The sequence below is a fragment of the Phycodurus eques genome, chromosome 2 (assembly GCF_024500275.1).
Source record: "Phycodurus eques isolate BA_2022a chromosome 2, UOR_Pequ_1.1, whole genome shotgun sequence".
Classification (NCBI taxonomy): Eukaryota; Metazoa; Chordata; class Actinopteri; order Syngnathiformes; family Syngnathidae; genus Phycodurus; species Phycodurus eques.
Window position 1 is genome coordinate 43,564,884 of NC_084526.1, and position 26,339 is coordinate 43,591,222.

The 26,339-nt window shown below is 44.1% G+C and overlaps 2 protein-coding genes across 3 annotated transcripts in view; both read left to right on the forward strand.

The window, feature by feature from the left end:
* Nucleotides 1-9,884, forward strand: part of copb1 (COPI coat complex subunit beta 1) — a 10,216-nt gene extending 332 nt beyond the window's left edge. Inside the window, exons 2-22 of the mRNA XM_061670916.1 lie at nucleotides 625-777; nucleotides 904-1,133; nucleotides 1,209-1,378; nucleotides 1,582-1,696; nucleotides 1,794-1,886; nucleotides 1,985-2,122; nucleotides 2,221-2,340; nucleotides 3,592-3,699; nucleotides 3,773-3,919; nucleotides 4,044-4,189; nucleotides 5,860-5,956; nucleotides 6,035-6,195; nucleotides 6,268-6,388; nucleotides 6,451-6,678; nucleotides 7,301-7,480; nucleotides 7,612-7,756; nucleotides 7,829-7,948; nucleotides 8,028-8,173; nucleotides 8,358-8,447; nucleotides 8,638-8,793; nucleotides 9,323-9,884. Coding sequence (XP_061526900.1) covers nucleotides 687-777; nucleotides 904-1,133; nucleotides 1,209-1,378; nucleotides 1,582-1,696; nucleotides 1,794-1,886; nucleotides 1,985-2,122; nucleotides 2,221-2,340; nucleotides 3,592-3,699; nucleotides 3,773-3,919; nucleotides 4,044-4,189; nucleotides 5,860-5,956; nucleotides 6,035-6,195; nucleotides 6,268-6,388; nucleotides 6,451-6,678; nucleotides 7,301-7,480; nucleotides 7,612-7,756; nucleotides 7,829-7,948; nucleotides 8,028-8,173; nucleotides 8,358-8,447; nucleotides 8,638-8,793; nucleotides 9,323-9,382 — 2,862 coding nt within the window. The 5' untranslated portion in view covers nucleotides 625-686 and the 3' untranslated portion in view covers nucleotides 9,383-9,884. The remainder of the gene's footprint in view (nucleotides 1-624; nucleotides 778-903; nucleotides 1,134-1,208; nucleotides 1,379-1,581; nucleotides 1,697-1,793; nucleotides 1,887-1,984; nucleotides 2,123-2,220; nucleotides 2,341-3,591; nucleotides 3,700-3,772; nucleotides 3,920-4,043; nucleotides 4,190-5,859; nucleotides 5,957-6,034; nucleotides 6,196-6,267; nucleotides 6,389-6,450; nucleotides 6,679-7,300; nucleotides 7,481-7,611; nucleotides 7,757-7,828; nucleotides 7,949-8,027; nucleotides 8,174-8,357; nucleotides 8,448-8,637; nucleotides 8,794-9,322) is intronic.
* Nucleotides 9,885-12,341: 2,457 nt separating this feature from the next.
* rras2 (RAS related 2) overlaps nucleotides 12,342-26,339 on the forward strand; it is a 39,899-nt gene continuing 25,901 nt past the window's right edge. The window contains exon 1 of one of the 2 annotated variants that reach the window (XM_061670918.1): nucleotides 12,342-12,693. In XM_061670918.1, the coding sequence (XP_061526902.1) occupies nucleotides 12,592-12,693 (102 nt within the window). In that variant the 5' untranslated portion in view covers nucleotides 12,342-12,591. The remainder of the gene's footprint in view (nucleotides 12,694-26,339) is intronic. The other variant, XM_061670917.1, reaches the window with a different exon arrangement.

The window sequence follows — 26,339 nt, forward strand, 5'->3', positions numbered from 1 at the left end:
GAATTTGGAATTAATTGGATGAATTGTTGTCCTCGTTAATTGACTAAACATACTGTCTTGCTGCCGAATTGCACGGGTGTTAGCGTTACTCCGATACGACGTGTCACTTGATTCATTTATTGACTCGGAAGTGGCATTTTCCATGATTATCGTCAGCATTTTTCAACGTACTGTGACCATGAAGCGGTGGAACTTTTACCATGGACACGATTTATTTTAATCTCGCCCCTCTTTTAGACATGCACAACTAATTCCGATAACTTTGTTTATACTTAATGGTCAAGTTGTACATTCCACAGACTGTTCCGTTAACATTTTATTTTTAACCTGTTGCTCCTATAGCCAGTAAGTATGGTAAGCACGTGTTTGTTAATGGATTCCTTAATTTATGCGATTGTATAATATCTCCTATAAAACAGCTGATAAGTAAACAGTGTAAATTTAAACTAGGCATTACAACGCTGTGTATTTTGTGTATCCGGTCTAGCTGGTCGTATGAAGGTGGTCGTACCTGGCTTGATAACCCATATTTGTCATTCATTAATCTGCTTTCTTGGTGACGTAACAAGTTTCCTGGGTTGTTGATTTTGTTTACTCAATTTACTGATGTCGTGCACACTGCAGGTGAAAAGCCAGTCAGTCATATTCGTCGGATTCTTCGAGACCATTCCAAGTCCGGCAGCAAAATGACAGCTGCGGAGAACGTTTGCTACACTCTCATCAATGTCGCATCTGACTCGGAGCCCCCCACTGAAGTCTGCTTGAAGACTGATCTGGGTAATGGAGTGTCATAGCATTTTCTGAGGAAGTCTTATGAAATGTAGAAGTGTGATTTTTGCTCATATGGATGTTTCTGTGCTGAATGGGCAATGCTAACTGGTGATGTGTTCATCGATTCCACAGAAAAGGGGGAGATTAAAGCAAAAACTGAGGCGCTGAAGAAAGTGATAATCATGATCCTGAATGGCGAGAAGTTGCCAGGTCTGCTGATGACCATAATCCGCTTTGTGCTGCCACTTCAAGACCACACCATCAAAAAATTGCTGCTTGTTTTTTGGGAGATTGTGCCCAAAACCACGCCGGACGGCAAGCTGCTCCAGGAGATGATCCTGGTCTGTGATGCCTACAGGAAGGTACGCGAACAAATGTCGTCCATACATCAATGTCCAATCCATACATCAGCTAATATGGTGTTTCTTCCATTTTAGGACCTACAGCACCCCAATGAGTTCATCCGAGGCTCCACCCTCCGTTTCCTGTGTAAGTTGAAGGAGTCTGAGCTGCTTGAGCCTCTCATGCCAGCAATCCGCGCTTGCCTGGAGCACCGGCACAGCTATGTCCGCCGGAATGCCGTGCTGGCCATTTACACCATCTACAGGTACACATGTAGATAGGTTCATAGGTTACACGGAAAAGGCCCTTTTTTTTTTTTATTGAAGTGCCTGCCCACATTGGTTCATTTTCATAAGACAAGACAGTCCCCTCTTAGGAGGCTTAATTTAAAAACATGTCTTAATATCAATATTTTCTTTGGTAAAAAACAAATAAACACACTCATTTAGTAATAATTGTTTGATTCAGAAACTTTGAACATCTCATCCCGGATGCTCCAGAGCTGATCCATGATTTTCTTGTGAATGAAAAAGATGCCAGCTGCAAGAGGAACGCTTTTATGATGCTGATTCATGCAGATCAGGTCAGTGACACATCAACCTCTGTCTTTCCTTGTTGTTGCAACTTGACCTGACACAACCAGTTACCGCGACCCAACTCGTTTCAATTGTGTCCTCTAGGATCGAGCTCTGGATTACCTCAGCACATGCATTGACCAGGTTCATACTTTTGGAGATATTCTACAGCTGGTCATTGTGGAGCTGATTTACAAAGTACGTCACATCCTTTATCGGGAGTGAAGCGAAGTCATCTCCAGCACCCAGAAAATACTTTTGAATGTATTTATTGATTGTTTTCTTTCCCTTATTAGGTGTGTCACGCAAACCCTTCTGAGCGTGCCCGCTTTATCCGTTGCATCTACAACCTGCTTCAGTCCTCCAGTCCGGCTGTAAAGTACGAGGCGGCTGGCACACTTGTAACACTCTCGAGTGCACCCACAGCGATTAAGGTACACTGGCAAGATTGAAGGCTCATACTTTAAAAGGCAGGAAACTGACAATGGCAATTCACGATTGTATTATATCTGCATGCCTTATACATTTACAGGCCGCTGCCCAGTGTTACATTGATCTGATTATCAAGGAGAGTGACAACAATGTGAAACTCATCGTCCTTGATCGTTTGATTGAGCTTAAGGAACATCCCACTCATGAGCGTGTACTCCAGGTATTTGAAATTGTGGGATAACATTACATATAATGCTTTTGAATTACATCGTAATACAAAGTCTAAAACAAGCTTTTTTTTTTTTTTTTTTGGTCCAATATTTCTCAATGTAAACTCATTTCCATTACTTGCGATTAATAAAAAAAAAAAAAAATTTCATTCATAACCACGTTTATTAACAAGAATTTTAAAAAGTATTTTGATTTGGCATGTCACTGCATAAACAAGACAGAGACTAAAATTAAAATAGTGTGCTCGTATAATGAAGAGGAGCAAATTAAAAATAGATGACATTACGGTACAATAGTAAGAAGTCCAAATTTTGGGCTAAAGTAATAATAATTACTAGTAGTAATAATAATAATTTGGTGACAAAAAAAGTCAAGGCCAAATCTACCTCAAAGCTTCGCAGTGATAATTTTTCCACACGGGGTCATGTTACTACAGACTCCTGCACCACTCTGAATTAGAAATAAGTTGATGCTATGATGGCGAGTCAGGAGTCAGGAGGAAAGAGCTAAGTCAAAGACAGAATGTCAAAGTTTAAAATCAATTTACACATAAAAAAGGCGATGAAGTGCAGTGTGTCTACTGTAAACGTACATACCACAACAGCACGTCTACAATTGCCAACACATGTTCTCTATTTTGGCTAATTTAAATATAACCTACCACAGCTAGTTGGAGCCTGTTGTAATGCCCCCACAAGTAGTAAAGGATAGACACAGCTGCCACTGCTCTTTCAATTGCTTTATTAAACTAACGATAACAAAATAAGCATGTAATAAGCACAATCATATGCACGCTGCTGCGGCCACAACTGATGGCCACGCATGCTCATTCGCTGACTCCCACGTCACTCACCTAACCAGGCCACACCTTTTGAAGCCACACACACTCAGCGTCACAGGTAAGCGGAATGCGAGGAATGGCGACCCCAAGTGGACAACAATGATACCTCCACCTGACATGCACATTTTGTTGTTCAATAAACCAAAATAAATTTTTATTCAGTTGCTCAATTAATCGAGAGGATAATCAGTAGAATAATCAATTGCAAAATTCATTCACAACTGCAAGTGTGTTGTGGGGAAAAACTCCAGAAGGTTGGAGCTGTTGTGAAAAACACTTCATTACTGCACAGTATTCAATTTTATATATGTACAAAGGATGATTATGATAAGAATGATTAGAAATATTTATTTTATGTTGCCAATGTGTGACACGCCTAACCCCTTCTTCCTAACCCAGGACCTTGTGATGGACATTCTACGTGTTCTCGGCACTCCTGACCTGGAAGTGAGAAAGAAGACCTTGCAGCTGGCCCTGGACCTCGTGTCATCGCGCAATGTGGAAGAGGTCTGTCGAGTCGTGTGTTATGTTTTCAGGTTTGTGTTGTTTCCAAATACAATATACTGGTGCCCCTTTTCAGTTGGTGATCGTTTTGAAGAAAGAGGTGATCAAGACGAACAATGTGACTGAACATGAAGACACAGACAAGTACAGGCAGCTCTTGGTGCGCACTCTTCACTCCTGCAGTGTGCGTTTCCCTGACATGGCGGCCAATGTCATTCCTGTGGTGAGCTTTTTTTTTCTTTTTTCCCCCAGGATTGTATTATGCTTTGAATATTTTTGACATGCAAAATATAGTAGTTTCTCGATTCATCTGAAACACTTTCAACAATTATTTGATACATTTTCAGCTGATGGAATTTTTAAGTGACACAAATGAAGCAGCCGCCGCTGACGTGCTGGAGTTTGTGCGAGAAGCCATTCAAAGATTTGACATCTTAAGACCGCTTATCATTGAGAAGATGCTGGAGGTCTTTCATGCTATTAAAACAGTCAAGTAAGTCAATTTACAAGCAATAGTCCCTTTTTGATGACAATCAGAAAAATAAGCCCAGTAGTGAAACTGACTTGGGTTTTTTTCATTTAAAAAAAAAAAAAAAAGACGAGAAAAAAGTTCTCTTTTTCAATGTAAGTGATCAAAGAAATTACCATACATCCATCCATCCATTGTCTTCCGCTTATCCGAGGTTTTTGCCTCAGCGACCACCAAAGCCGAATTCCGCTTGGCCACCCGGTACCCATCAGCTGCCCCAGGAGTCCCACAGGCCAAAAAGGCCGATAGGACTCCTTCTTCAGCTTGACTGCATCCCTCACCGCTGGTGTCCACCAACGGGTTCGGGGATTGCCGCCACGCAGGCACAGACCACCATACGGCCACACCTCCGGTCGGCCGCCTCGGCAATAGAGGCGCGGAACACGATCCACTCGGACTCGATGTCCATAGCAGCAATAAAAACAAAAAGTGAATAAGAATACAAATCATGTTTACAGCAACCACTGATGAATACATCATGTCCAGAAATAATGAACACAGTAACCATGGTTTCCAGTTTCCACCACACAGAGGAAACAAGGCACTTTTTCATCGATAGCACTAACTTGATTGCGTAACAGATGACATTTATGAGTCTCATGATCATGTCCCTGAATACGATCCTTGTTTTTCAGGAACAGTCCTGACGTTATGTTTGAGAATGTAAATAAGATGCTGTGCTGTGTGATTATTTAGTGGCTGTCACCCTCAGTCAATATTGCGAGCGAAAGGAAATGCACCAACAAAAGTTATTCAAATCATTACATGAACCAAAAATGTGGAGGTTGTTATTCATTCATACATTCATTCATCTTCTGTTCCGCTTATCCTCACTAGGGTCGCGGGCGTGCTGGAGCCCATCCCAGCAATCTTCGGACGAGAGGCGGGGTACACCCTGAACTGGTTGCCAGCCAATCGCAGGGCACATATAAACAAACAACCATTTGCGCACACATTCACACCTCGGGGCAATTTAGAGGCAATCTATGCTAATCATTCGGCATCAGTCGGTTTTTACTGTTACCTACATTTTCAATCTCCTCATCGGCTATATAGTGTTTTCACAATACCGATATTCTGCCTTTGACACTACAGTAGCGATACTGAAACGATGCCATGGCAAAAACCTAAAAAACATCAGTGAAACGAGTGGAATCATAGATGGTAAAGCATGGAACTTAAATTCCCCAAAAATATTTGGCATTGGAAGATAATGAATGTATTCCCTTGTGATAAAATACAAATGTACACAGCAGTTATTAAACACAATTTCTCGCAGCTGCTGAAATGTATGTAATGTCCGGTGACGTGCATTTCTATCGGTGGAAGAGCAATACATGTTTTGCATTGTTACAATTCCGCGAAGAGACTTATTGTTTGTCTCTTTATCACGTGTTTATTTTCAAGTAAACTTCAACTGGGAGTGACAAATCAACAGCTTGAAGCAAGCACTCTTACAGTATTTGGAGAATTGTTCATTGTCAGTCGAAGCCAGTATGAAAAAATAAATGACTAAAAAGACCTGCTATCGTACCGTTTCTTTGACGGCGCGGTATCACGGTGCTTTTTTAGTACTTGTGCAGGGTGCAACCCTACTGCTGTAGCGGTTTGAGACCTTGTGCCTCACTTTCCAGAATCTACAGAGGTGCGCTGTGGATCTTGGGTGAATACTGCAGCACAAAAGAAGACATCCAGAATGTGATGACAGAAGTCCGCAGGTCACTGGGAGAGGTATGTTTGTCCCGTAATCTGTTTTATGGCGTTCACAAAGTGCGTCGCAAATATCTGCAATGCTCTTGAACTGCGCAGATTCCTATAGTGGAGAACGAGATAAAGAAAGAGACGGGGGAGTTGAAGCCAGAGGATGAAGTGACTGCAGCTCCAGCTCAGAAGCTGGTGACGGAGATGGGCACTTATGTGACGCAGAGTGCGCTCAGCTCCTCCAGGCCTTCCAAAAAAGACGAGGATAGGTAAGAAAACGGCTCGGAAAATCTGTGCACATTATATTGTCAGCCTACTCATTATCTGTTCTTGGTGTTCAGGCCTCCGCTAAGGGGCTTCTTGATGGATGGAGACTTCTATGTGGCTGCTTCTCTCGCCACAACACTGACCAAAGTGGCTTTGCGCTACATTGCTCTTGTCCAAGATAAAAAGAAACAAAATGTAAGTTTGTCTGCAGTCATGAAAAGGAATACATGTCCAACTAACCTCACTCTCCTTAATAGTCTTTTGTTGCAGAGGCCATGTTGATCATGGTCACCGTGCTGCACCTGGGCAAGTCCTCTCTGGCCAAGAAGCCGATTACAGACGACGATGTGGACCGCATCTCGTTGTGCCTCAAGGTCCTGTCAGAGTGCTCGCCGCTCATGAATGACATCTTCAACAAGGAGTGCCGCAAATCCCTGTCACATATGCTGACTGTCAGACTGGAGGAGGAGAAGCTTTCACAGAAGGTAATGACTCGTACCGCCAAACCGATGATGGCAAATGCCTCTGAATATTCTCATTCTCAGAGCATTTTTCCTGGTTAAAGAAGAGTCTTCGCTTTCTTTCGGTGCTTTTATTGTGAGAGAACACAATATTCTGTGTGTCTCGAAAGATCAGTCAGAATGCTCTAAAACGTCTGGCAAATATGCGGAAAATGTCTGGCAGTGAATGAGTTAAGATGTGGAGAGAGCTCCTACTGTCTGTCAGCGACCGACGTCTTGGTGGAATCACCCTCGGAGAACAGCATTCCCTTCGGTTGTAACAGAGGTCCTCGAGGCACCAAAATGCCAGAATTGGCTGTGTTTTTTATTTGTTAGAGACTGACTTATTTGAAGGGATGAAAGAGGTGCCGTCAAAGACTTCTTTCAAACCATCTGTTGTCTCTGTCCAGGTGACAGTTGTGTTCGCAGCACATTGTACAATTCAGGGAGTGCATCCCGGGGATTTGGGGCCACAATATTGTATATCTCTTTGGGCCCTACCACTTTAGTTCTGTAAATAGAACATTAAACCTGCACATCACTTCACGTGTCGCTTGGCTTGGCGCCGCAATACAGATGTCATTGTCTGTCTTTTTCCGATTTTCAGAAAGAGTCTGAGAAGCGTAATGTAACAGTGCAGGCAGACGACCCGATCTCCTTCATGCAGCTCACAGCCAAAAATGAGACGACCTCGAAGGAGGACCAGTTCCAGCTCAGTCTGTTGGCTGCTATGGGCAACACTCAAAGGAAGGAAGCCGCTGATCCCCTGGCTTCAAAACTCAACAAGGTATGACATCAGCAGTGCGCACATTCTTTGCTTCACCAGCAGACAGAAGCATTTAAAAGATGAATTCCAGCTCGAATCACTAATGAGCCACAATCTTTGCACTTTTTCTCTATTTGTCTTGACATTTTTAGGTGACCCAGCTGACGGGTTTCTCAGACCCAGTGTACGCAGAAGCCTATGTCCATGTCAACCAGTATGACATTGTGCTGGATGTGCTGGTGGTCAACCAAACCAGTGACACGCTCCAGAACTGCACCCTCGAGCTCGCTACTTTAGGTAAGTTGCCTTCACTGTCGGTCATCTTTGTGTTGCTGAGTTGCTTTTCTTATAAAATACATTTTTCCACAGGTGACCTCAAGCTTGTTGAAAAGCCTTCCCCACTTACTCTGGCCCCTCACGACTTTGCTAACATCAAGGCTAACGTCAAAGTAGCGTCGACTGAAAATGGCATCATCTTCGGAAACATAGGTAAGTGCACAATTGTGCACAATTCAACAAATTGTTTGACATTTTGATGCTAAATGGCGTTTTAACTCTTTGTCTCCAGTGTATGATGTCTCCGGGGCTGCAAGCGACAGGAACTGCGTTGTCCTCAGTGACATCCACATTGACATCATGGACTACATCCAGATGTCATCCTGTACAGATGCTGAATTCAGGCAGATGTGGACTGAGTTTGAGTGGGAAAACAAGGTGAGCTTTGGAATTCTGCTCGGCGCTGACATAAGTGGCAGCCTTTTCAGTAGCTCTGTCTGTCTATAATCACAATGATTGTTTGGCTTTAGAAGAACTTGATTAAGCTGTTAAGTCCATGAACTGTAATGGAACATGTTGATTTGTGTATAAACCTATTAATAACTCTTTTTAATCCTGGTAGGTGACTGTAAACACAAACATCACTGATCTGAACGAGTACCTCCAACATATCCTCAAGTCCACAAACATGAAGTGCCTGACTCCAGAGAAGGTTTGTTTTTGCCCACGTGAAAGCAACCCAAAATAGATAGAATTCCTTTGGTAGATTAAGATGGGCGGGATGTGTTTTGCCCTGCTGTGTGTCACTTTCAAATAATAATAATGATGTGACAACATGTCAGACAGATGCAAATACTGTTGTTGTAAAATATTCTTTATTTTCTTTCTCTCCTACCAACCAGGCATTGTCCGGCTTCTGTGGTTTCATGGCCGCCAACCTCTACGCCCGTTCTATATTTGGCGAAGATGCCCTTGCTAATGTCAGCATCGAGAAGCCTATCCACCTGGGGCCAGATGCACCTGTCAACGGACATATACGCATTAGAGCCAAAAGTCAGGTGGGTCGCTGCTGCTTCACTATATCTCTGCAATGAATTGTGAACTATTAATATAAGAGTGAATACAGTGGTACCTTGACTTACGGGTTTCTCTACATACGTGGCGACGCTCGGATGAGTTTTTGCTTTGACTTAACGTTTCGGTATAACAGGCCCAAGAGCTTGCGTAGAGTTGTTTATTGTCACTCCTACTTTTACTGTCAAAAATTAAACACGAAACAAAGACAATTGCATGTAATATTTTTCAACAACCATATAACTGCCTTACAAACGTCCACTAGCTTAATGGTAACACACAATACATAACGCCATAGACGGGCTAACGAAACTAGCTGTAACCCTTTAAGCAACGGACATTTGAACACAAACGGTGCAGCCACACGTAGACAGACAATATAACAATACTCAAGCGTGGCCATGGAACGACTTAAACTCGTAAGTCAAGGCACCGTTGTAATTGTAAATGCGGGTTAGCAGGGATACCAACTGAATGCGGTCTGTTTCAATAAATCACTCATCTGTTCAACAGGGGATGGCCTTGAGCCTTGGTGACAAGATCAACCTCTCCCAAAAGAAGGCAACTCTCTGAAAGAACTCGCAGAGCAACTTGATCCTTTTGACCTTGTAAAAGTCACCCACTCTTCTATGTATCATCCCACTTGCAATTCTGCACATTTACAATTCCGGATGGTCAGTGGCTCCGACACTGCTTTTTTCTTTCTTTTTTTTTTATCTACTCATTTCTGGTTCATTTGAAAGAAATGTCCATTAAAAGAGCCTTAAACAATGTATTTATTCGTTCTGTCATTAATATACTGTCTGAAAACGATTGTCTCACAATTAAATACACCGTTTAGATCAGAATTTATGAACATTGTTCCCCTTGTGTAATTTTCACCTGAATGCACTAAGGTACTTTTTTTTTGAAAGACCAATCATTAAAAAAATGCTGTTTGGGAATACTGCATGTAGTGCCAACTTTTTCCTCATGTCGTAGTTATTACTAAATTGTAGCGCAGCTGGCATCATATTCGGGGCAAGGCTTTTTTAATGAAGGCTTTATTTGTACACATATATTTTCCTCAGAATACTGATATAGTGACGAGCTGAAATACAGTAATACGTAATTTAGTCTTCTAATAAATGTTACGATGCTGTGAAAAAGTATTTGCCCTTTTCTCAAATTCTTTATTTTTTTGGTGCAACTTTGTGGTTTTATTTTTGAAGGGAAAAAACTATTCAAAGCTACTTGGCCCTGTGTTTAAAAACTGGTTGGACCGCCCTCGGCAAGAAACTAAACTGAAATTAAGCGTTTTCGCGAACTGGCAATGAGTCTTTAACGTCTCTGTGGAGATATTTTGACCCACTTTTCCTTGCAGGATTGTTTTAATGCAGCAACACCAGAGGGTTTTCGAGCATGAACGGCCTTTTAAAGGTCATGCCACAGCATTTCAATTGGATTGAAGTCTGGACTTTAACTAGGCCACTCCAAAACCTTCATTTTGATTTTTAAAGCCATTCAGAAGTTGACTTGCTCCAGAATCCAAATGCGCTTCAGCTTGAGGTCACGAACTGATGGCCGAACGTTGTCCAGGTCCTGGTGTACGAAAGCAGCCCCAAACCATCACACTCCAACGACCGTCACGTTTGACTGTTGGTATGCTGTTCTTTTTCTGAAATGCTCTTACGTTTACACCAGATGTAACGAGAGTCTCGTCAGTCCGTAGAATATTCTCACAAAAGTCATCACACAGTTGTTTGACAAAAGATGGGCCTTAATGTTCTTTTTGGTCAGCAGTGGTTTTCGCCTTGGAGCTCTGCAAAGGATGGTCTTCCTTATTGTTGGGTCATGAACACTGACCTTAACTGAGGCAAGGGAGGCCTGCAGTTCTTTAGATGTTGACCTGGGTGTCTATTTGGGGTGTGGCATTTATTTCACGACATGGATTACTTATTGGGTTATGTTGTGGGCTAGCTAGAGCTAAGGCCACTGTTTGAGGATTTTGAGATATTTCTATTGGAAAGTTGTGCATTTGTTATAATTTTGCAACTTTCAAAATGATAAAAAGGGCAATTATTAACGGTATATCGTAACCGAATCCAAAATCCTTGTTTCCAAGAAACAGTAACTGTCCAAATAATGGGCTTTCTTGAGCATCTGTTGTGCAAATATCAAGTCACAGTTCTTCAGAACGCATGTGATTTATAACCAAAATAACTGGATTTCAGTACGAGACTTTTGGGGGAAAAAAGTCAACTGACGTAGGGCGGATGCAGCTAAAGTTCCTTTGATTGATTGTGTGGTAATCATCAAATCACAGCGGTGTGATCATTTGAGGCATTCATCATAACCCGTGCATTAGGTCATGCATGAACACAAACCTGTGTATTAAGTATGAAATTATTCAATAAAGATATGGCAATTTGAAAGAGATTTTTTTTCACTCTCCCAAGTGGAGAGACTCCCACACGCGTAAGGCTGGAATCGGAATTCCTCACACGCCCGATCTGTTGCACGGTGTGAGGCTGATGCGGAAAGAATCCTGTCAGGACCCGAATGCCACGGTGACAACATGAAACACAAACCTCATATCCTCGTCACTGACCTGCAACAAAGGAGAACTACTGTAATGGGCCTCCAGGCTCCGTAGGCCGGTTCAGTCTAGTTGACACTAGGTGGCGTGACAGTCCTCAGTGGACGCTGCAAGTGCAAGGGTGCTGCAGTTTATTGTCCTTCATTTGTCAAACTGGCATTGTTGGAATGCCAACTGCCTGTAAACTTAAGCATCAGTGAAAGCGGCAGTGATGCTTTGATAAGAAACGCAAGTCTAGTTGTATTACTGATAAAACAGTTATGGGGTAGCACAGTGCATCAGAGGTTCCTTCATTCAAACCCTGAACTTCAGAATTATGAGGCAGATATGCTAACCACTAAGTTTGCCCTTGCTGCCTGGGCTTAGATACATTTGACATAGAATTGTTACTTTTATGCCATTATCATGGCAAATGACAGTTGGCGACTCACACCTTCCCATCGAGCGATTGTACAGTATCTGGTTGCGAGGCTCCACACACGGTGTATTGTACTGTAACCGGTCGCCGAGCTGTCGGGTTCGGCGTGCTGCGGGCTGAAGCTACTGCAATGCCCTCGCGTGTGGCCAAGGAGAGCCGCAGTCGCCAAATGCACTTTGCCCTCACATGTACGGAAAAGACAAAAATGATGTAAGTCACAACTCGCTTGTGTGCAGAGAATGTAGTCCCCCCCCCCCCCCCCCCCACACACATTTTATCACGCATTCTTACACAAGAATCTGTGCTTGCGCAGCGTGTGAGTACTTTTGCCACTTGTGTACAATGTCATTTTTGTATTTTTGTGCATTTCAGAGTGTGTGCTTTTTTTTTTTTTTTTTTTCCAATCTTGCTTCAGGAAATGGCTTCAGTACTTTTTAAACTGTGTGAGTCGTACTCCGCCTCAGGAGGAGAAGGCTGGAATGATGTGCACGCGGGGAGCCCCTATCGACAGCCGCCGGTACCGCACCGGCTGAGGCTCACTCCTCCGGCGTCGCGCGCAGGCGGAGGCAGTCGGGCAGTGTAGTCGAGCCTCAAACGCGGTCACACGTATGGACCGGCGCGCGTAGCTGACCCCCGGGATTCCTCACCACCGACGAGCCCGTTTCGGCATCTTTGTTGGGGGGGGGCTCCGTCTCTCCCTCCAGACTGCGTCAGGCCTCCCCGGTCGAGGAGGAGAAAAGCGGGGCTCCGGTGCGGCGAAGAGGCGGTGGCGGCTAAGTGTCCTCGATGGCGGGCTGGAAGGACGGCTCGGTGCAGGAGAAGTACCGGTTGGTCGTCGTCGGAGGCGGCGGGGTGGGCAAGTCGGCCCTGACGATCCAGTTTATTCAGGTCAGTGAAGCTGCACTCCCGCCCTCCCAAAACACGGCGGAGAGAGGCCGGGCGGAGCTCCGTGGAGCGGGCACCGCACCGGGGTGGGGGTGGGTTTGGGGGGTGGGGGGTGGGGGGGGGCTTTTGTTTTCCTCGCCGCTACTTTGCTGAGGCCTGCAGCGACTTGGCGACGGGGACATTCCGAAGCTTCTTTGGGATCTTGGAAGCGGCACCGTGGCTGTCAACGCCTGAAACGTCTCCGCCTGTGAGCCGAAAAGGGGAAGTTGATTTGAAGCAGAAAAGTACGCGCACTCTGTACTTAAGTACAAGTACGGAGACGTGTGCGCCAAAGTGCAAGTACTCATTTAGCTCTTTTAACTTAACCCAAAAAAAAAAAAAAAAAAAAAAGGGGACAGACGCAAATGTATTCCAGTACAAGAGTAAAAGTCAATTCGTGATTTGATAACATGGCACAAATGAAATCAATAGAAATGCCAGTAATCAGTTGCGCCCCCCCAACACTGTCTTAATAATTTGGCACAACAGGAAATAACACTTCTGCAGTCTGCACACAAAATAGCTTACCTCTTTTATTAACTTGCATAGTGCTCGTATTTGAAAAACGAAAAATAAACTGGGCATGCTAGCAAAACGTGTTCCAATCGCTTTGCTAAAGTTGTGAACTGATGAACAACAACAAAGAAAAAGCTAAATTAGTTCATTATTGATCACAGCTGACAAATACCGCATACCTGTATATATTTCCCCCAGATTAGACAGCTATTTTGCGTAGCACTAAGAAGCTCAGGATGTTTACGTTTCGAGACACAACATCAACCAATTCTCTTAAAGGCCACGAGTGAGGAGTATCTCGCCTCTCCAAGTCTTTTGCTGTCAATGTTAATGTTAATGTTTTAGTTCCCTCTTTTTGACATCGTGTCATCATCCGCTGAGGTTGAAAAACGTAACGATCCTATTTTGACAAATTACAGCTATATGTTATCAAATGTAAAAGTAACAAGTTGTCATGTAATGTACTGATCCCTTACAAATCTACTCGGGTACAGTTAAAAACAGTATTTGTACGTACTGCCCAGCGCTCATTTCAAGAACCTCGAACTATATATACTTCACGCTCAAGTCTAGAGATGCAAAGTTGTCCCTACTTTCAAGCAACAGTGTAAGAGGTGAAACAACAAAGTTCACAGGCGAGGCAAAAGTTGCCCTAAAGTTGCCTCATTGGCCCCCCTGCAAGAAGAACATCACGGCAGCAGCCGGAGAGAAGAGTCACATGACAAATATGCTCCAGCCGCACAGGAGGGCACATTTGTCAGGCTTGACTGCTTGCAAGTAAGCAGCCAGGCAGCACAAAGCGTCCAAGAAAAGACGATTAACTTTTGCGTTCAGCTGACGTCTTCCGCGAAATGCGACATGACGTGAACCGCCTATTGTTCCCGGGGACCACCCGCCTCTTCACGCACTTGCTCACACCCCGCTGGTTGCATTCCAACACTTTGCAGACTTAAGCGGCCTTTGCTTCGACCTCGCTGGCTCTCGTCATGGCCGTTTCGTTGCCCCCGCTGTTCGCAAGCACACACACGCGCGCAATATGACAAAGTTTGCCCTTTGCAGTGCGTGTGTGTGTACAACTGACGCCTAGCTCTTGCTTCCAAGAGACGAGACCGCAGGCAGCTGCATGTCTCCTCACTGCTAGACAATGGTGGGCTGGCACACGTGTCAGAGTGGGGGTGAAGTCGCGTCTAATGGGGCTTCAAAAAGCTCATTAACTGCATACCAAGTAAAAAAGGATCAGATAGATGTGGCCCAAGTTCTTGCCATAGCCCACTGACCCTGCTGCCCCACACATAGAGCGCTTTGAAAGAACAATGTAAAAGTTAGCTTTCTTCCTATCTTTTTTTTTTTAAGTTTGAAATGATCACAACCTTTGCACGTTGTCTAAAGTGCAACGGTTCCACTGCAAAGCAGGACTCTAACGTACTACAACAGCACGTCTGGGATCGCCAACGCGAGGTATCGCTGAAAACCCATTTCATTTAGCCAACCGCCGCTACTTTGAATGTTTTGTCACGCCCCCATAAGGTACATCGCCACCGAGGCACTTTCCATCACTAAATCGAACAGCTCGCTGACAAAACGAACACCCCGACGCTCACTCAACAGGCAGACTGGCTAACGGTTAGCCAGTTAACAGCCAGCCGCTAAACTGATCGCACAACGGCCGACTCTACACTCTCATTCGCTGACGCAATCACGTCGCTCACCAGGCCGGGCCCCACCTTTTAAAGCCACACACGCTCAAAGTCACAGACGTTAGCGTGTGGAAAGTAAAGATGGCAACCCCTAGTGGACAACATTAATACCTGCACCTCCAATGCTCATTTTGTTGTTTGATAATGCAAAATCAAATTTTTATCCTATTTATCAACGGCATCATCGGTAGGCAAATTGATGCCAAAAATAACGGTAGCTGCAGCCCTAATTTTTAATAACTTGGATAGTAGCTTATGGCAGTGGAACGTTTAACACACAACATTGTGATATTTTTTCCAGGGTCAAACTGTTGCTATCATCATTTTATTATTGCAATTAATGAACGTCCAATCGATGGTTTTGTAATTGCCGATCGATGCCAAAGGATGGTGGCAAAGGACTACTTTTCTATTAGGCAGATCTGACGAAATGGAGTTCCTCCCCTCACTTCAAAATAGTTCCCTGGCACCAAGATGCCACAAGATGTTGCCAAAGCAAGATGTTTACATAAGACTGGGCTTCGGCCTGAGCGAATCCGTGAGTTTTTCTGCGAATAACGATTGCAACACGCCGGCGATTTTTTGTCTTGAGTTCGTCGTCACATTTCTGCGAGGCCAATTCTACATGACCCGTGCACTCGCACTCGCTGTCGTCGTCTCGCCACGCCGCACAATTTGCACATCCAAGGTTGACCGATACTGGCCACTCGTGGCGCAGTAGCATCTGCTCCATTTGCACACCGATTGAGGAGTCTCTGCAACATTTGCACAATCGACATTGCCCCAGACGATCGCGCGACTCGTCACTTTAAACCGCATCCCCTCCTTGAAGTCTCGGCGCCCTTTGCACGACGCTCATTGCGCCGGACTATTGCAATACGAGTCATTCGAACTGCTCTAAGTGCTAGAGGACTCTGCATCTTTTGCACAATTGTCAAAAAAAAAAAAAATAAAATGTACCGCCATTACCAGATAACTATTAACCTTTTGTTGCTCAGTGACTGTTTGTTCTTTCTTTCTCAATGTCTTTCCGTCTCCAAAGCGCTCTCTATCAATCGACCGTCTGTGGTCGTACTCGAGCGGCTCCGACGACCGGAGACAAATTCCTTGTGTGTTTTTTCGACATACTTGGCAAATAACGAGGATTCTGATTCTGATACGTGAAACAAAATTGTGAATATGGGGGGTACACTCTATTTCAATTTCAAAGTTATTTTTTAATTTACAAGTTGCCTCTCGGAAGAAAGGTTGCCTGGTAAACTTATTGCAACTAAATGTTATCTTGGTTTTGAGGAGAAAAAAGTTTTAAAAAGGGTATTCATAATTATTCAATTTAACTTAAGGATTTTTGTATTTACTCTGCCTCGTCCAAAGTATTGGGCAATTTCAATATAATGTTTTCATTAAAATCTGTTTGGGGCTTTTTGACTCAAGGTTTTACCTTATTTAATTGCGTTCAAAAAAACGAGCCATCGTGTCATGCAGCGATTAAATCCAAAAGCTTATCATATCAGCACATGAAATACAAGGCGTGACACTTTTCCCCAAAGATTTCTCTCATGATATAATTTGCGAAGTGAACAGAGTACAACTGGCTTGAGATTTGGACCCCAGTTGTGTGTTTGGGATCCGTTCATCCGCCCTCGTGCTCGTAAAAATGAGCGACGAGGAGATGTCGACACCACGAGGAAGTGTACAACCTCTTCGGAGCCCTCCCGCCAGGGGAGAAGTCCTAACAGCTGCTTGTGAAGTCGAGGCTTTCCCGGAGAACCGTGCGGAGAGTTTGGGCGGGAGGGGTCTGGCCCAGTCCGGGCGGGATGATGTTAATGCTCATGGACCATGTGGAATTTGGCCCCTCGGCAAAGGAAGTCACTCAAACTGCTGCTGCGTGTACGACCTCCTGGTTTTGGATGGAAAAATGTGACCCGCTTCCTGAATCAGTGGAACGTGGGTGTGTTTGTCAGAATCTGGGTGGGGTGTTTATTGTTTGGCCAAAAATATAGAGCACTCAAAAGACATTTCTTCGTGCACTGTATGGCTATTCATTTTTATGGCTCTTTAATGTTCTTGTCCTCTCTTCAAAATGATCGCAAACAAAAACAAAGAGAGAATATGACCATACTGCTATCCTTCATTGCAGGCAATTTTTGCTGTCATATTTCTCTCATGTAAAACGACCTCGACTGGCAGGCCACAGCATTAGGCACACTTGAACAAATGAGCGCTCAAAAGAATAATTGACACTGTGCTCCTTCCGGTGTGCGCGCTTTGGGCACCGGGGGCAGGCAGTATAGTACAGACGCACAAGAAGAAGAGTTTCCCCACTGACTCAGTAAGCTGCAGTAATATTAGTCATTTTACACGGAGGATAAAGAATATCTCTGTGAATATTCTTCCAGTCTATTGTCTGTCTGTGTTGCTGTACCATTTGGGTTCCGATAATCTGTTGCCTCGTGGGTGAAAACAACTATGAAATGGGCGATGCTAATTTCGTTAGCCGGTCTATGGTGATTTGCTTTGTGTGTTAGCATTAAGCTAGCAGACTTCCAGACGGCAAAGTTATGCGCTCGTCTTCAATACGGAACGTCTCGTTCTCGTTGTTTTCCGTTGAGATCGACGGTAATCTTCATCTGCTAGCAGCGAGGAACCGCTTGAACTCTCTTTTTGGACGACTTGCTCACTATCTGGCACAATACTGCTTTTTGTTTTTGTAAAGTGAGTTGAATTCGCTCCGGCCATCTTGTGCTTGTATCTCAAATGTTTTACTCACCGTTCAAAGCAAAGAAATCGTGTGAGCGATGGCTCACTGCTGTGATATTGAAATATACAAATGTTCAATTTTGACTGATACTGTCAGAGAAATATGAATTAGTACGATATGCTAAACTTTGTTGTAGTTTGCAGTGGTAGTTTTGACACGGTGCCAATCATGTACAGTTTGACCTGAAATTTGGTACTGATGCACAATTACAAGGCCACCGGAACGCTTCAATGTGCACCGTAAGTTGATTTAGCAGTGGAACAAATGTAATAAGTCTGGATCTTGCTACAATCTCTCAATGTGATATAATAAGTCAACAAGATTAGCAATACTTTAGAGTGCTTGGATGCCCCGCCCCAGTCAGACAGAGAGAGTTGGGGGGGAAAAAGAGAAATTGTGCTGAGGCAGGGAGTTTTGGGGGAGTTAGTGTACAAAAGAGGATGTCGCTCAGAGCCTTAGATTGGTGGGTCCTGTTGGCCACCCGGATGCCGAGCGGTTGACCCAAGCTGAGATAGCATTGGGATGACACACCATTGAGTCATTTGACAAACGTGGAACGCGGTGTTGTTTAACGCCTTTGAGGGAGGAAGCCTCTTTAGTACGGGAAAGCGTGACTCATATTGGAGACTGCATGTGGGGTAGCGTGTGCGCGTGTTTTGTGTCACTTGGTTGCTTTTACCAAAGAGAGGTTACCACTGGATCGGACTCCGATCTGGACTCCAGGCACATCACTTAATGATTTTATTTTATTGTTATTTTTTGTACACCTCGGCTGATTTCAACTTCACATGCAATTTGTCCCCCGCACTGCGACTCACTCTTTCGTATATTTTCATACCTTTGTCCATTTCTTCCTTTATTTACTTGTTCGATTGTCTGAAACGTCACAGGCTTTGTCTTGTTATTATTGACGTGCGAATCGAACACAATCTGTTCCGTGACAGTTGATGCATTTTCTCATTTGACAGCGATTTTTAGCAAAGTGAATGAATTTCTTCCAGGATTGCCCGTTGTCAGTGGACTGTGGACAATAATAAGACCTACACCTCACATAGACAATGCAGAATACGTTTTTATCCGATTGCTCGATTTAGTCGATCGGATAATCGGTAGAATAATTGATTCTAAAAATATTCGATAGCTTCAGCCCTAGTAGAGACAGTGTTTTGATGAACATTTTAACGTTCTTTAATTTTACGTACTGGATAAAAAGTAGCCGGCGCAGTGCACGACCGGTTAGCACGTCTGCCTCGCAGTTGTGGGGACCGGGGTTCAAATACCGGGCCCGCCTGTGCGGAGTTTGCATGTTCTCCCCGTTTCTCCGGGCACTCCGGTTTCCTGCCACATCCCAAAAACATGCGCGCTAGGTTGATTGAAGACTCTAAATTGCCCGTAGGTGTGAATGTGAGCGTTTGTTTCGATGTGCCCTGCGATTGGCTGGCGACCGGTTCAGGGCGTACCCCGCCGCCTCCCGCCCGAAGATAGCTGGGATAGGCTCCGGCAACCCGCGACCCGCGTGAGGATAAGCGGTAAAGAAAATGGATGGATGGATAAAAAGTAAGTTAACCACTGTTCAACTAAAATAAAGTTGTATTTACAATGCCTCTGAAGACATTCCAGACACATAAAGGTGATGGAACAAAGGCGATACTGACACCTAGTGGCTATTTGTAGGTATCACTATGGCTTTTTAAGTAATCATTGGTTTAACATGGCATCTGCTCAGTAAACTTCATTTGTGCATGTCATTTATATTGAATTATTGAATTGCTCAGATTGTAGTGAGCTGCTAACTATTTTCCTATATTGCCTTGAGTCGGACTTGTGGTTCTCAGGTTAACGTCCGTTTTCCTCTTTGTCATAAGCGATACAATTCTGTAGCCGCGGCGCATCAAACCAGTTGGCTCACTGAGCTGAAGTGACGCGAGAGTGTCAGCAAATCTCGTGAGAGTCGCATGATGAAGCTTTGAACTTCTTTGGCTTTTCAGGCTCTTTTTTTCCCCAGGAAATGTTGGTTGAACTCTTAAATTGTACCACCGGCGGGTTCAACTTTGGAGGTTCCACCGTAATGTGTTGTGTCTAAGGCCGTTATTGTTTTGTTCCCTTGGATGTCGAAAACACTGTTAAGATCCTAGTCTTTCAGAGAAAATGGTGCCTTAGTAAGTGTTGAATGAAGGACACCCTCCTTGCGCATGTCCGGACAAGGTGAGTGAATGCGAGAAACATTTCACGTGAAAGTACTCCACACGGGCCCGTCTTCGGAAATGTGCGTTGGAACCTTTTCTTCTGGCCCGGTGATACTGTCACATGCCGCACTGCTGAGCGCTGGGAAGCCCATTTATATACTCTGCCTCACCGCAATTTGTTCCTCTCCAGGAAGGCAAGAGCCTTTCTTTGTTACAGCGGACCGGACCGCGATAAGACCCTTCGGTTTTCAAATGTGGCCAGTCACCGTTTGCACGCGTTTCCTGGCAGTGAGGTCAGCTGTCGATTTGTCATAGACATTCTGGGCTCGAAAGCTCCGAAATATCCCGTGATTTTGGTCGTCGGATAAAAATACTTTCACCGTAATTGTACTTGCACTTGTGAGTGGGCCACAGATTTTGAGAGTTCAAATATGTATTTATCAACTTTAAGCTTCTAATTTTCTGTCTTCTGCTTTCCTACGAAAGGTTGATTTGACCCATCTGGAGTGCATAAAAAGGCGGCATGCCATAAACCAACTCCCCAATAACCGTATGCGGTGCAGATTGATGAAGTCGTTCAGGGGCACATCGGAAGCCGTGCGCCGACTCCCGTTTAACATGAGTTCGAATGTGATTCAAACATCCCCGCAGCCTACAAGGTTGCACGATTCTGGAAACAAAGTATGGAAAAATATGCCTCTTAAGTCGCAACAAAACCTCCTGCAGTAGTTTTGAACTGCCGTCACGTCACGTAAGTCGTATTGCCAGAGGTTAGCGTATTGCCGTATTCTAATTATTTCTTTTGCTTTGGCTTTTGAACTACACTTATTCCAAAAGAAGCGAACACCTCAACAAGTGGTGTTAAGAGAAGAAATCACTCTATGAGAGATTCACGTTGATATTTGTCAAAGTGAAGACAGAATGCTTTATTGTTTCTATGTTTTACAGTTGTTAACTTGCGACTAACATAGGCTTGTATGCAAATATTACAGTGCCTTCACAGTTTTATGATGGCCTTTTGTCGACTACTACTTTTTTTTTTTTTTTGCTCCCCCCTATTGTGGCGCGCGGTAATCAATGTTTAAACCCTTTCGCAGGGGGTTTAAACAGGGTCCGCCTTTCTGACCCGTGGCCCTGTCGGGCAACCGTGAGCCAGTTTGTGGCGGCCCTGTCAGAACCGTATAATAACTACCGACGTAGGCAATCTGGCAATTAAAAAGAGAGAAAGAAAGAAAGAAAGAGAGGATAAAATCCAGCCTCTTAGATTTGCAAATTTAAACAACTGCAATCATGGTTAATGATCGGTGACCTCAATGACCACCGTTGATTGAAGTATTCCGTTTCAGGCTCCGTTGAAAACTGCTTTGGGGCGGATCAGAGTGGTTTCAGCCTGCTGCCGCCGGGAATCACGTAAACGTCTGCGTTGACGCTTGATGGATATTAAGTTGCTTTTTGCTTGCATCTTGAGATCTAACAGGCACTCTTCACATTTATCAGTTTGGTTTGAATGACCCCATGACAATTCGGCGCGCGCCGACCAACTTACGATACAGTAGATCTTACTCTAAATGATGAATATTTGAACGCTTATTCATACATTTGGGGACGTGAACGGATCTGTTCGGGCTGCTTTCGGAGTCCTTAAATACATGAAAACAATCCCGTTACTGAGGTAATACACTTGAAGCTGGCAAAACGCCGTGCAGCATACCAAAGGAATGCAGAGTCTGAGGGGAGTTCAGGATTTGCAAAGACACTCCCACCCATCTGGTAATGCTCAAGAGACTCGCCGCTCGCTGCTTTTACTGCAAGATAATGAGAAACTAATGAGTATCCAGGGAGGAATGCCACTCTGCACATGCTACAATACAAACACGCTCGTGTTGTTCAACATCGCCTTTGGCCACACCATTAGGGACGGCCACTTCTAAGCTGGTTGTCTTTGGAAGTTCGGAACGGCATCAGGTCGGGCATCTTCACAGAGGTTGACCTCTGCATCTGCCGGAATTGGAGGATTTGGGCAAAGTTCCCTGAGAAATTTGGGATCCAACCATGAAGGGGACAATGTTGTTGTTGTTGTTGTTTTTAAACAAAGATAGAGTATACACCAGCTTTAACTAATAATATTGTCTCTGTTTGAAGAAATCCAAGTATGTGCGGCACTGCACACATGACCTATGTGAAAATAAATGTCTTATAAATTCGACAAACCACAGAGAAGAGTGTTGTTACCCTTGCCAAAATTGAACGATTAAAACAAATTGCCAAGTATACAAAACGAGGCTTGAAAATCATGAAACTGTCTGTTCTCAAACGCTGTTGGCGTGACTGATGACTACGTTGAAACCACACCCCGCTCAACTGTCAGTCAAATACCACTTCTAAGACCTGGAAAAATGGATGCTACTTCGCGTAACATCTGCCTCATGCCTACACATAACGACATGTTTGAACCGCGAAAATATATGCGCTTAAAGTCTCCGGTGGCTGGACTATATCACACCAAGTAGCGGTGGGGTTTTTTTTCACGCTGCGACAATGAGGCGCTCTAAAGAGGCCACACCAATGTGACGCCCATGTCCACATGCTGGCTCTCACGTCAGTTTTTTTTTTCTCCCCTTTTTTCTTCCGCCGTCTCTCCGTGACGTGCGCACACTCGAGGCGGACAACGAGGCGCTCTTACGCAGTCACGCCAGCGGACTATCCGAAGGGAAGATATTTTCGGGGGGGGGGGCATAGGTAGCTCGCTGACTGCACAATTGCGCCTGACAACTTAAGTTCTTATATAGCGGGGGAGGGGCCACTCACGCAGGAATCCAAAGTGTGTCAGGCGGCGCCATTTTGGCCATGACATGGAGAAAAACAGTTGAAAGTTTCCTTATCTTTATGTATAGTAAGTTAAGAATCATAGCTCTGTGCCACAACAAAAGGTCTGACACATTTGGAAGTATAGTGCTGAACAGTGCGCCGTCACTATTTTCCGTAGCCGGTCGGGCAGATGGATGAGGCGAGGCGGCGAGGCGGCGGGGCTGCTTTGTGTTGTTTTGCCAATTGTTCTGGATTCACACATCTGTCTGTTTCAGCATAACTGGCACCGGTATCACGTCGCACATCTCACGGTCGTTGCACAGCACAGTCGCAACAACTCTGCTGATGGGAAAATAACACGTTGCCTATTTTAGCTTCTCACCCCCACCAACTTCAAAATGACCATGCAGGGGCTTCTCATATGGTAAACCTAGTGTATAGTTTATCTGTATTGGAAGGGGGCTTTCGCACTCATAGTTTTCTTTCTCTGGTCCAAATCAGTTAGAAGTATTTGTAAAGTTGATTTGGGTTCACTTTCTTTTTCGATGGTAAAATATCCAAGCGAACCGAATTGCATCTGACGTACAGTACACGACGTTGCTGTCTTCCGTTATTGTTTGATTTGTATTCATTCTTAGCGTGCATTATGAATGTGTTGCTCCCGAAATGTGTCCCAAACGTTTATTAACGTCTAACTCACTCGGGGTGGTATGATGACGTTCTACATTACAATACTTACTGAACACCTGCTTTCATCAACTGCGAATAAGTCAATGTTGTTGTTGTTCAGTGCATTAAAAGGTGTATTTTTCTTTTTGTATGCAGTATAGATCATAACATAGCTAGTTTACTTACACGTGTGTATTTTCGAGTGATACGCTCTCCTATTGCCTACTTTTTTGTACTTGTAGTATCTATATTTTTAATATTTTGTGATCCAGTTTCACACTGTGGTTGAGTCATGTCCAAAACCAGGTTCCGGCTTCAGCGGGCTCCATTGAATCGTGCGTGTAACGGACTGAGTAACCTAACCGCCGCCGAGGCAAGAGCAGTAAGAAAGAAAGAGAGAGAAATTCTTTCTACTCTGTATCAGCGAGACTCAAGACTGTGGACTTGTACCGGAAGAACCAACTTAGTTCTGAATGTTTTAACAGAGTGAGGCAGCAGAACTCAATATGGTGAATTTAGGACAGTTCAATAGTACCGTCGAATAATTGTCTTTTATTTGAAAGAAGATCAACGATGAGCTCATGGACAGGAAAGCAAGCGTGGGAATGATGTCATTCTCATACTCAGCCCCCAATCGCATTGTTCTGATGTCATCCTCTGCTCACAGCCCTTTGGCAGACATATTTGCTTAGCAACCATGTATTAACTAGGAATGGGCATTTTGAAATGGATCGAGGCAAATTGCACTATCCGTTTAATTGTTCGAAATTGTCAATAGGTGTGAATGTAAGTGAGGATGGTTGTTTCTTTGTATGTGCCCTGCGATTGGCTGGCGACCGGTCCGGGGTGTAGCCCGCCTCTTACCCAAAGGCAGCTGGGAGACCCAAGGCTCCAGCTCACCCATGAGGAGGAAAAGAAGAATATAAAAAAAAAGAGAATATAAAAAAAAAAAAAACCAGGTTACACAATATTGCAATTTCAAGATGATAACAATTGATGAATTGGTTGATAATTTCCCCCATTTTGGATCAAGTAACTGGAGTTTCCGCCAGCATTCTGGTTGGCGTTTACAGCTTGGGCACTTTTCATCTATCATGTTGATGGATGATTTTGGTTGGATTGTGGACTGAATCGTTTTAGGTGATGATTCCTTGAGGTTCTGTGTTATTCTGTTCCAACAGTGCTGTATCTAAAAGACAAAGTGAAACATTAAAAAAAAAAAAAAACATGACTGCTTCTTCTTTTATTTTTTAAATGCGTCAGTACTTGTTGGCGATGCCCGGTGTCGGGCCGGCTGGCAGAACATTTGGCGTCATCTCATGCGGAAAGTGTCCAAGTGGATCGTGGGACACCTGCTGTCCGTCAGGGGGGAAAGGGGGGAAAGGGGGGGGGCAATTGGCCAAACGTGCTGACGACAAAGGCCACGTGCAGTTTTGGTCATTTGGGAAAGTAATCGGAAAACTATTCAAACACAATTAGGAGCAGAAAAAGACAGACAGTGCAGAAGTTTTCTTTGAAATTCCCCCTTAGCTTGTGATAGACAAACAGTGTGTGTGGCACAACTGCGAACATAAATATTTGAGTTGGCTTGAGTCACTTAAGCAGCTGTCGCGTGACTGTTGTTCCGATCTAAAAGGTGCAGCAACCGTATACGCTTATGTATCCTCAGCAACAGATGGCGCCGGAAAACACGAGGTAAAATTGTCGATCGGCACGCGCCGGCGCACGTAAACTAAACAGCCGCTTAACATTTTGTCTGGTATGTAGAACCAAAACAGTCCTCTTGCAGCTAGGCCGCCGGTGATGCTAGTTAAAGCCACTTTGCGTGCCGACAAGTTGATTGTGCCATTCGACGGCAGAGCTTTAAATTTCTTTCTTGCTTTCGTGTGATTACGTCATGTGGTTTTGAAAAAGGTGATTGACTTTTAGGAAGACGGTTATGGAGCCGGGGTGTCCAAACTTCGAGCCACCTAGCTGTCCGCAGCCTATTTGGACCAGAATTCACAATTGACACATTGCCCGGCTCGTTTGCCTGTAGGACTTTCTACAAGAGCCTCACCGAAATGGGAATTTTGGGGCCAATGCTGGTACTGATTTTTGATATCGGGTAGCTCAGCCAATATATGAAATAAGAACAGTGATATACAGAGCATATATACTGTACATGAAAACAAATTCTTATAGTACCCAAAATATAATTTCACGGCAAAGAACTGCATACCGTATGTTGAAATTGTCCTATGTTAGAAAATGGACACGTGAATTAACAGTTGTATACGTCTGTGTTTATTTCACAAAGATGTAAGTTACCTGAAGTTAAAACACGATAATACGCGCTCTAAAACTAGAAAAACGAGAACACGCTCCCTGACGAGCCAGCATGTTTCAGCGAGGGCGTTAATATCATACGCACCTAAAGTATATTGTTATATAATTTGATCAAGTCCCAGTTGACCACGGATTCAAAGAAGTGCAGTTTCTCTTCGCGATGGTTCAACCTTTTGCTCTGTTTCAAAGTGAGCCGAGCACACGTTGCTCTTGTTTCGCTTCTGAGTGTGGATTTGTGAGTTTGATGCTGGTCAGTACAGGGGCGCATCTAATCGAACTCATCTAAATCAAATAAGAGTGGGTTGCAGGGGTGCCGCAAAATTCTGAAAAACTTTTTGCATTATTTCCAGGCTGTTTTTTCCTTTTCCTCCCAGTAAATATATTAATACTGTCAATAGTCATGACAGTTTCGTCAGTCTTTCTTATTTTTTTTTTTTTTTAAATAGGTAGATTTGACGTCAGCCGGGGGTCGGTGTTGGGGAAGTTCTTTTTCTTTGCAAAGTAGTTCAAAGTTCAGTTCTAAAAACAAACTAGTTCATAGTTCTTTTTTCTTTTTTTTTCCCCCCTTCTTTCTCAATATGTTGCGGACGGGCTACTCCCTTTTAAAATCCTGGCATTTCATTTTCCCATTGTTGCCACCCAGTC